This window comes from Mus pahari, chromosome 10, assembly GCF_900095145.1.
Source record: "Mus pahari chromosome 10, PAHARI_EIJ_v1.1, whole genome shotgun sequence".
In the NCBI taxonomy this organism is placed as follows: Eukaryota; Metazoa; Chordata; class Mammalia; order Rodentia; family Muridae; genus Mus; species Mus pahari.
The window spans coordinates 101,426,840-101,437,906 of NC_034599.1; the positions used below are offsets into that span (position 1 = coordinate 101,426,840).

Consider the following 11,067-nt stretch of genomic DNA (forward strand, 5'->3'; position numbering starts at 1 on the left):
ATAGGGGTCAGACTGTAGCGTCACTGTTTTCCGCCAAAGGCCATCGCAGGGTTTTGTGGTAGAAACAGAGATCCACTCTTAGGAGACCCACAAGGAGCTAAATCCCAGGATTCCGCACGGCTGGCGGACTGCTTATCACAGCCGCTCCAGCGCCCCGCCCCGAAATTTGTCCAATCAGAGGGAAGCACTCGGACGTGGGTTTGTTATGACTTCCGGTTCACTACCGGAAGTCGTGCGGTGGAGCGAAATTCGAAGGAACCGGAGCGGCGGCCGGTTCGGCCAGACACACCACTGTGTCTGTCGCTGGCAGCTGGCTCTCAGGGCTGCTTGAGTCGATCCATCATGCCTATCCGCGCTCTGTGCACTATCTGCTCCGACTTCTTCGACCACTCCCGTGACGTGGCTGCCATCCACTGTGGCCACACTTTTCATCTGCAATGGTGAGTGACGGCGGTGTAGGGCCCCGTGCGTGTCCTAGAACCAGTTAGACGCTATGGGGGTGTCGGGCCTAGAGACAATCCCTCCTCCGAACTAAGACAAGTGACGACGACGTGAGAGGAGCCTCACGGAAGCTTTCCAACCTGGGCCGAAGTGGGCCAGGTGGAAGTGATACGGTACCCAGGGAGGGGTACCGTGAAAGGGGTAGGTGCTTCTTTATTGCGCTAAGAAATGTGACTTCAAAACTATTCGCTCGAGCGTAGTTGAACTTTTACTGCACTAACGAGCTATTGTGTTTTATTTGAGAGTCAAGAAACAGACCAATTTAAGCTGATAGGTTTCTGCCCATCTTTAAGGGTCTGTCGTTTGCTGGAATACTTTGGATTGTTTCCATCCAGAAACATCTCCTTGATCAGACACTCCAGTAAATCTGGCTTAACTTGGAATGGCAAGGAAGTAAGTGCGTCCCTGGCGAGGGGTCCTGATGTTCAGTTGTGAGTGACGAAAGAGTCCCTTTGCAACTGAGCAGACTGATCCAAAGCTCCCAACCAAAGAGAAAAGAAGGTAGAAGAGAGGTCCTTTGGGAGACGGGGAGGTTTGTGAGGAGCAATAGGGCCCACAAAGCAGGAAGAGGTGTGAACACTGCTGGGTGTCTCTTATTTGCAAAGCTTTGTTTAAAACCGACTTTAGAGTATGTTGTGTTGCATATCCCAGTACAGGCTGGGGAGGAGGGAGGGTGTCAGTCTCAGCTACACAAGTAAGGCAAAAGTCAGCCTGGAATTTCTGAAACCTTGTGTCAAAAAGACAAACAAAGGAAACCACATAATGCAGTGTTGTGTGGCCTGAGCTCCATTCCCAAGGAGCCATTGTGTAGTTAGGTTAGAAGTAACCCTGCCACTAAAGGACTTTCTATCACCTGCTTTCTCCCCTAAGTTTTCACCTTGGACCTGTGTAATTATGTTTTAGGTCTGTTTCTTGAAAGCATATTTGGCTTTAAAAATTTGGTATAATAATGCTTGTATTAAACTGAACCTTTTAAGTTCCACCTGTTGGATTTTGTGGTTTTTTTTTTTTTTTTTGTCTTTTTGTTTGTTTGTTTGTTTTCAAGAAAGGGTTTCTCTACATAGCCCTGGCTGTCCTGGAACTCACTCTGTAGACCAGGTTAGTCTCAAACTCAAGCTAGATCTACTTGCCTCTGCCTCCCAAATTCTGGGATTAAAGGCATGTGCCACCACACCCACACCTAGCTGATTTTTGTTTGTTTGTTTGTTTTTTGTTTTTGTTTTTTGGTTTTTCGAGACAGGGTTTCTCTGTGTAGCCCTGGCTGTCCTGGGACTCACTCTGTAGACCAGGCTGGCCTCGAACTCAGAAATCCACCTGCCTCTGCCTCCCGAGTGCTGGGATTAAAGGCGTGCGCCACCACGCCCGGCTCTAGCTGATTTTTTATCTTGTTTTTTACTTTAAATTATGTGTCCTGTGTGTGTGTCTTTGTGTGGCTATGTGCATATGAGTATGGGTAACCTCAGAGGCCAGGGTCATCTGATCTCCGTGGGGCTGGAGCTACAGACAGGCATGAGTCGCCTGATGAGGGTGCTGGGAACTGAACTCAGGACAGCTGGAGGAGCAGTACCAACACCTACTCCCAAGCAGTGACAGACAAACAAGCGAGCAAACAGGCTTTGCTGTGTAGAGCTCAGGCTAACTGAATTTTTGGTTCTGTTTCTTCAGTCTCCTAGAGCTCACATTGCAGGTATATGCCCCACCTCCCCTGTCTCTCAGATCCATGTCCTGTGCCTGGAAGGCAAGTGCTCTATTGCTGTCTATACCCCCAGGCCTTATAGCTGTTTTGTTTGTTTGTTTGTTTGTTTGTTTTGTTTTTGAAACAGGGTCTTGCTATGTAGTATTGGCTAGTCTGGGATTCATGGCAGTCCTCCTGCCTCAGCCTTTTGAGTGCTGGGATTGCAGGTGAGAGCCACCACTCCTGGCGTCCACCTGTGCACTTTGTCTCACATACCCTTGGCTGGCCTTGAACTTGCTGCGTAGTCAGGGGTGGCCCTGAATTTGTAACCATCCTGTCTCCATCTCGAGTGCTGAAAGCATGTACCTGTACCATCCTTTTTCGTTTATATAATGCTAGGGATTGAATTTTGGGCTTTGTGTATGCTCAGCAACTGAGCTACATTCCAAGACCTTCCTGCCCCAAGTATCTTTTTTTTTTTTTTTTTTTGGTTTTTTGAGACAGGGTTTCTCTGTATAGCCCTGGCTGTCCTGGAACTCACTTTGTAGACCAGGCTGGCCTCGAACTCAGAAATCCGCCTGTCTCTGCCTCCCAAGTGCTGGGATTAAAGGCATGCGCCACCACACCCGGCTTTTTTTTTTTTTTTTAAGATTTATTTATTATTATACATAAGTACACTGTAGCTAACTTCAGACTCTCATTATGGGTGGTTGTGAGCCACCATGTGGTTGCTGGGATTTGAACTCAGGACCTTCGGAAGAGCAGTCAGTGCTCTTACCCGCTGAGCCATCTCGCCAGCCCAACCCCAAGTATTCTTGAGTAAATTTTTTGTTGTTGTTGGAGACAGGGTCTCACTATGTAGCTGACCGTGAACAAGGAGATCCATCTGAGCTCAGAAATTAAAATTGTGTGCCAGCACAGCCAGCACTACTGTAATCATCTTTAGATGCTGATTCTGTAGCATTGAGCACATTTGCAATGTGATACAACCTTCAGTGTTGTTATCTGAACTCACCATCAGCCGGACAGAAGCTCATAGGCCATTATTACATGCTAACTCTCCGTGTTAGTCCTCCCAGACCCTGAGACCCTCTGCTGCACCACCTGTCCCTGAGTCCCCTATCCCAGGAATCCCATAGGTCGAGCCTTGTATTCTGTGTCCTTTTGAGTCTGATGTATTTCATGTAGCATTATAATTTTATCATTCACTCATCTCATAGCATGTATCAGAATTTCTTTTTTGTTGTGGCCAATATTTAATTGTATGCATGAAAATACCATATTTTGTTTATCCATTTGTTTGTTGATAGACAGGTATTTCCAGATTTTGACTGCTGTGAATAATGCTACTCTGAACTGCTGTACAGATACCTGTCTGAGCCCCTGTTTTCAATTCTTTAGGATGTATACCTGGGAGCTGAAAGACTGGGGCAGATGGAGATTCTATATTTAGGGTTTTTTTCGGAACTGGCATACTATTTTCCACAACAGCTGCCGACTTCTCTCTGTGTCTGTCTGTCTCCCTCTCTCTTTCTCTCTTTCTCTGTCTCCCTGTCTGTGTGTCTCTCTCTGCCTGTGTGTCTCTCTAGGTCTCTCTCACATCTCTGGGCTGCACAAGCTGACTTTTAAATACCATTTTATTATTTTTAGTGTTAGACATTGTAAACACAGACTGGTATATACTAACTCCGTGCTCTGCCCCTGAGCTAAATCACACACACACACACACACACAGTTTTAGACAAGTTCTCATTATGTAGCCTAGGATGGCCTTGAATTCATAATCCTCTTGCCTCAGCCCCCACTTGCTGGAATTTCATGCGTGTACCATAATATTCCAGTATATATCACAATTCCCCCAACTTTCCTGCAACAAAAAAATAGAAAGATTCCAACTTTTTCACATATGCCCTAGACTGGTCTTAAAATGTATGGCAATCGTCTTGTCTTGGTCTTGTAAATGCTGAGGTGACAGGCCCGAGACACTGTCTTGTTTACTCTATTCTGTTGAAGTAATGTAGCAGAAACTACAGAGAAGTACACATGTTAAAAGTGCATAGCTTGGGCTGGAGAGATGGCTCAGTGGTTAAGAGCACCGACTGCTCTTCCAGAGGTCCTGAGTTCTAATCCCAGCAACCACATGGTAGCTCACAACCATCTGGACAGCTACAGTGTACTCATATACATAAAGCAAATAAATAAAAAAATGCATAGCTTGTAGGGTTGTCCCAAGCCCAGCATATCTATGCAGCCAGAATTCAGATCTAGAAGCATGGTATAGGACTGGGAGGGAAGCTCACAGGTACAGCACTTGTCCCAAGTGATAAGGACCTGGGTTTGCTTTCCTGCCCTGCAGAAAAAAAGAGGATAATGTCTGCATTAGAAATCTCACGTGTCCTCCCACCAGCGCCCCCTCCCATAAAGGTGCCACTTTGTCTGTGGCTTTCTTTTATACAGATGAGATCATATAGAATATTATGTTTTTGTGCATGTGCCTAAATTCTTTTCAATATGTTTTAATGATTCATTGATAATATGCTTCTTAGTTTTGTTTTGTTTTGTTTTTCTGAGACAGGGTTTCTCTGTGTAGCCCTCCCTGGCTGTTCTGGAACTCTGTAGACCAGGCTGGCCTTGAACTCAGAAATCCACCTGCCTCTGCCTCCCAAATGCTGGGATTAAAAGGAGTGTGCCACCACTGCCTAGCTAATATGCTTCTTAGTTAACTCACTCTCCTGTGTCTGATTAGCTTTAATTTTGTAGTATGTGGTCTTTGAATGTATTTGTAGTTTTTTAAATGTATTTATAGGAAAGATTTGGACGTGTGAGCTGGTTTTCGAAGGGGAGTTTGTCTCTTATTCCTGGGGTGAAGAAGGCTGCCCCGCTCTCATCCCTAGTCTCTCTCAAGCCCAGGCTGGGTTGGAGCTTGTGATCCTCTTGCCTAGGCCGAGGATTACAGTTAGACACCACCACACCTACAGGGAACTCTTTCACTTAACATTTAATACCTGTCCATACCAATAAATTATGTAAATCTGGCCATGTTTTGCTTTTACCACTACTTAAGACCCCTAAAGTCCTAACCTGAAGTAGGGTATTATCAAAGACTATGTCTCTGAGAGACTCTGAGCTTTGTCACCTACACTGTACAGCCCAGCTGCAAAGAACAGCCCTGGGCCAAGACTTCAAACCTGAAACAACAGCGCCGCTTGGGCCTGCAGGACCATCCTGCCTGTAGTGATAGCCTCTCATTGCAGGCAGGCAGGCAGGCAGGCCGGCCTTGAAGAGGAGCTAATGACAGTGGTCATGTGACCTGTATCCCCAGCCATGCTGGGATTACTAGTCTTTCATTCTGTTTTCACTGTAGCCTAATCCAGTGGTTTGAGACAGCACCAAGTCGGACCTGCCCACAGTGTAGAATCCAGGTAAGGATGATGGAGTGGGGACATCTCCACTGAAGACGGACCTCTTCTTTCCAGAAGGCAGGGATGGGGAAAACGTTTCTGAAATAGAAACATTCTGACCTTTTGACCCCGTTGGTGTGAGGCCAGTTGATCCTCCCAAACATCTGTGAGTCGCTCAGGAGGCCTGCTTACGCCCTTGGGTGGCTGGGAGATAGACTTTCCAACCAGGCTTCACTTGTGTATATTTGGCTGCCTCTAATGTTTAGCAAATATCCCCGTGCATAGACATGACTTCATCCACCAGCAAAAGGATGCGTGTGGAAAGTTAGGTTTGAGAGCAGACATAGAACATGAGGCGGGCAGTGGAACCCCACGCTCAGGCCTCCCTCCTCCTCACCTTGGCCACACTTCACCATTCTTCTCTGTCTCGTTCTCTCATCCAGGTTGGCAAAAAGTCTATTATAAACAAGCTTTTCTTCGACCTCGCCCAGGAAGAGGAGAGTGTCTTGGATGCAGAATTCTTAAAGGTACATAGAATTTATCTCCTCCTACTAAATTCCAAACCCTCTGCAAGTTCACCTTTCTACTTAGAAAAGGTACCTAGAGTGTGTGGAGCGAGGCCTGCGGAGCACAGACCAGGTAGCGCTGTCAAGGTGCAGGCAAGCAACCTGGAGACAGTCGTCAGAGGCATACACTGTAAGAGGAGAGGGGCCAAGCGACTAGTGGAGCTCCCCTTAGGCTCGCAGGGCTTCTAAGACCCTGAGCCATATGAAGGGCTTGCGGTCTTCCTGGCCAGCCCACTTTCTTGACGGTCACTTAGTGATGGGTTAGGAAATCCTTCCATTCTCACTAGTCAGGGAAGATGTGGGAATCCACCATTCCCTAACCTGGCTAGGCCTCAAGATTGTCTGGAGAGCCCAGAGGACAAAGCTCCTGGATTTGGGGTTTCTAACCAGGTGGGAGAGCAGACAACAGTGAGGGTAGCCAGGTCATCTTCTACACTTCTCCCATTCCCTTCCTCCCCGCCCCCCTATCTAAAATTGCCTTCTTTTTGTTTGGGGACGCTGGATTGGCAGAATGTCTTGATGAAGTTGAGTTGGAGTTTGCCAGTGATTGCTGGACTGTAAGGGTTAATTTGATGAGAATCTGTCAGATTACAACTGTTTGACCTCAACCCACTGGGTGTTGTGATGTCCTTGAAACCTCTGTGCTTCAAGATGGTTGAGCTTTTGTGTTTGGAGCCATCCTGTGCATCGTCATGGTAACTGCTCCCAGCTTTAAGAGGTGTCCTGCCTGTGATGATGATAACAAAGGCAGCTTCCAGTCTTTTCTTTAGTTTTCAAAGCCAAGGCTGTGAGACACAGAGGCCACGTCTTGAATAGCTTGGAGCAAGGACTTGGAAAGCATCCTACTGAGGCGTGGAAGGAGCCAGGAGACGGACTCTGGGGCGTCTGATCTGCATGTCCTTCCTTATCTACCAGTTCCATCCCCAGCTGTTAGGTCCACAGTCCCCAGCCCAGCTGCCAGGAGCTCCTGCCCCTGAGCCCTGGGCAGAGAGGCTGGTAGCAGGGCCCTTACTACTGGTCACACAAGAAGTTCTGAGTCTTCTGTTAATGTTTAAAGTGTGATCTGGAGGGAAGTCTGCCCAGATTCTTCCACAGTGGACCCTTGCCTGAGCCTGGAACTGTGCTGTAGAAACCTTTGTTCGCCTCTTGCTCACAGGGACATTGGACTCTCTAGACTCCCAAGTGGGAGCCCTCCTGGAGCTTGGAGGGAGGTGGACTGAAGCAGCAAAGCCCAAGATGAAGAGAGCTAGTAATAGTCCCAAGTGCTGGGCCGTCTCTGTGCTGTGTCCCTGATAGGTCCCTGTGTCCCGAGTTCGTGCCGGAGAGTGAGCATATGGCAGGGCCAGCAGCCCTGGAGCCTCTGCTATTGGCTGGACAGCAGGCCAAGCTCCACTTCCTCTAGTATTCATTCCCTACATCTTACCTTACCTCTTTAAAAGACAGAAGGAGGCTGGAGAGATGGTTTGGTGTTTAGGGCGCTGGCTGCTCTAGCAAATGACAGGGTTTGATTCCCAGAACCTAGGTGTCAGCTGACAACCGTCCATAGTTCCAGTTTCAGGGAATCTGACGTCTTCTGACCTCAGAGGGCAATGTGAATACATGGTGCATTGACATAGATGCAGGCAAAACACCGACACATAGAAAATAAATTATATTAAAAGATTTATATATCTTATGCATATGAAGCTGTTTATGTATGTATGCCTGCATGCCAGAAGAGGGCATTGGATCTCATTATAGACAATTGTGAGCAGCCTTGTTATTTCAGGGAATTGAACTTGGGACCTCTGGAAAAGCAGCTCTTAATTGCTGAGCCATCTCTTCTGCCTAGAAATAAATAAATCTTAAAGAAAAAAAAAAGTCCCATAATGTGAGTTTCTGACAAAACTCACTTTAATCCAGTCAGGCATGGTGACACATTCCTTTAATCCCAGCACTATAGAGCGCAGGAGCAGAGGCAGAGGCAGATGGATTTTTGAGAGTTCAAGGCCAGCTTGGTCCCCATAGTGTGTTCCAGGACAGCCTGAGCCACCTAGTGACACCTTGTTTGAAAAAAAAGAAAAACAAAATGTGCTTGTCTCTATTGGCTTGGCTTTAAAGTGTATTGGATCCATTCCTGCCAAATCGTCTTCACTGACCCTGGGCTCTGCACAGCCGTATGGGAGGCTGAATGGAGGCTAGCTGTAATGTGTTCCCATTGCTTAGTATGTGCATTGTCTTGCAGAATGAACTGGACAGTATCAAGGCTCAGCTTTCCCAGAAAGGTAAGTTAGCAAGAGACAAGAGGCCCTGGGAAGTCTCTGGCTTGGGTGTTGGAGGGAGGGAGTCTGAGAGGAAGGCCTTTGACCTCTGGCAAAGCCAGGGGCTTGTCCTGCTTTGTATGTCGCAGAGTCTTGTTGGCTCTTAAAAAACAGTTAAAAAGGAGATGGCTGCCAGGCAGTGGTGGCACACGCCTTTAATCCCAGCACTTGGGAGGCAGAGGCAGGCGGATTTCTGAGTTCGAGGCCAGCCTGGTCTACANGTTCGAGGCCAGCCTGGTCTACAAAGTGAGTTCCAGGACAGCCAGAGCTATACAGAGAAACCCTGTCTCAAAAAACCAAAAAAAAAAAAAAAAAAAAAGGAGATGGCTGAAGCTGCCTGCCTCGGCCAGGCTGGCCTCTCTTCCCTGCTTGGAACTCTGTGCTCAGGAGTAGTTTTGGGAGGGGTCCCACCTGATGCATTTGTATCTTCTGGGTTTGCTACTGCTGGATTTGACAGGCATTTGCTTGGGTTCTGGAATGATAGATCAATTACCTGGACCCACTGGAGTGGGAGAACAGTGCCATCTACCCAGACAGTTCAAGCAGGAAGAAGGAGAGCCAATCTCCCAAGTGACAATGCTAGCTTAGACTTCCTGGTGCATGGCAGAGAGAGGTGGGCCACCCAGCTTTCTCTTCTGTGCCTTGTCATTACCTGACTCAAGGAGGAGCTGCTGGGTGTCAGGGGTTAAGGTTCTCAGGCATGAATGGGCCTTTGCCTTGCTCCCCTCTGCTCCTGCTCCAGACAGGGAGAAACGGGACAGCCAGGCCATTATCAACACTCTACGGGAAACCTTGGAAGAACGCAATGCCACCGTGGAGTCCCTGCAGAACGCCTTAAACAAGGCAGAGATGCTGTGTTCCACCCTGAAAGTAAGTCCTCAGAGTCAGGAGGTATGGCCACAGCCACAGCTGGTTTGGAACACGCAGCGATCTACCTGCCCCTGCCTCCCAAGTGCAGAGATTAAAGACATGCACCACCATGCCCAGCTTAGGCTCACATTTCTGATCATATCTTCTATTTCTGCCTCAACCAATGCCTTTGTTTATATTATACGGTAGTAAATAAAGTGAAGTGACACATCTCTTCTTCCCAAGGTCCTTCTATACCGTTCTCATCCAGACCATAAGGAAAGGGGCGCGATGGCTGTGCTTGTGGGCTTTGTATCCGGTAACAAGGCCTTCCCAACATTTCACAGGGGGCCTGCTCATGGAGACCTGAGTAGGCTGGGCCATGTTTCCAAAAGTGGCTCATACTCCACTGATGAGGCCAGTCTGAAGAATCTTCCATTAGGACTCCAGTCCTTGGCGGGGCTGCTCTCTGGAGCCAGATCAAACAGCATCCTAGGGAGGAGCAAAGGCCTTTGAAGTCCGCTGTGCTGAGCTGCCCGAGCAGATCAAAGCCTGTAGAGCAAGCAGGCCTAGACCCAGATGAATTTTGTATCAGCCTGGGTTCGTGAGCCTCTTGCTCTCCGAGGGCCATGAGGCGATTGATCTGAACTCACGATTGATATTCTAGCCTTGTAGGCAGGAGCAGCCCTTGCTGGATGCCATTTGAAAGGGATGGGAGCCATCCTCGTGAATAGACAAGGCCCTAGGATATTCGTTTTCTGTTCCTGCTTGGAGGCTGAGCTGCATCACATGGCCTAGCCGGTGGGAGGGAACGGACTAGCACTAGGTTACAGAGCAATCTCTGATGCGTCCCCGTCAGACATGGAAAGGTCTCGTGCTGAGGACAGTCCCTGGCTTGGCTCTCCTATTCTGGCACTTCTTGTCTATGTGTTCAGATGAGGTATGAGTTTGCGCTCTTGACTTCTTCCACTATATGCAAGCACGTACCGGGAGAACCTTGGCAGATCACAGTAGGCCCGAGCCGCTAAGCCTACAGCGAGGCCCATCTCCAGTGTGAGGAAACTGCTGCCCTAAAAGTCTCTTTAGCAAAAAAGCGTGGGACAAGTGAGGGCTGCGGTTCAAAGCCTGACTTGGATTCTCAACGTTTCACATCCAGAGACACAGGCACATGCACACAGGCCACACAGAGACTAGATCAGCATGAGGGGGCCCTTGGGGGTTTATCTCCTGCTATATCAGCATCTTCAAAAGATAGGCAAGGATGAAGGTCCACTCCTAAAATTCCAGCACAAGGGAAGAGGAGACAGAAGATCGGGGGGTATCCTTGGCTGCATAGTGAGTTCAAAGCCAACCTAGGGTATGTAAAACCCTGTCAAAAACCAAAACCAAACAAAAGATAACAGTACAAACAGCTCTCAGTGGCTGTGGTTCTGAGACACTGAGAAGGTGTCTTGTGCTTGTTCTTCAGAAACAGATGAAGTTCCTGGAGCAGCGGCAGAATGAGACCAAACAAGCTCAGGAAGAGGCCCACCGACTCAAGTGTAAGATGAAAACCATGGAGCGGTGAGTCCCCAGATGGTTTCTGTACGGTCCTTTCACACCGAGGGCCCCAGGAGCAGGGGGTGCAATTCTCGGGGCTGCAGCTGAAGATGGGTCTGGTTCACTTTTGACTCAGATTCCCAGGTGCCTATGGCCACAGATTTACTTTTTTAACCTCTGTGGGCCCCTTCCTTTTTTGTGAGTCCTCTCAATACACTTCTTTTTTTTTTTTTTTA

The 11,067-nt window shown here is 48.1% G+C and overlaps 1 protein-coding gene across 1 annotated transcript in view; it reads left to right on the top strand.

The window, feature by feature from the left end:
* Positions 1 to 332: 332 nt before the first annotated feature.
* The window catches only part of Traip (TRAF interacting protein), a 20,003-nt gene continuing 9,268 nt past the window's right edge, over positions 333 to 11,067 (top strand). The window contains exons 1-6 of the mRNA XM_021207352.2: positions 333 to 440; positions 5,541 to 5,598; positions 6,021 to 6,104; positions 8,368 to 8,407; positions 9,186 to 9,313; positions 10,761 to 10,855. Coding sequence (XP_021063011.1) covers positions 343 to 440; positions 5,541 to 5,598; positions 6,021 to 6,104; positions 8,368 to 8,407; positions 9,186 to 9,313; positions 10,761 to 10,855 — 503 coding nt within the window. The 5' untranslated portion in view covers positions 333 to 342. The remainder of the gene's footprint in view (positions 441 to 5,540; positions 5,599 to 6,020; positions 6,105 to 8,367; positions 8,408 to 9,185; positions 9,314 to 10,760; positions 10,856 to 11,067) is intronic.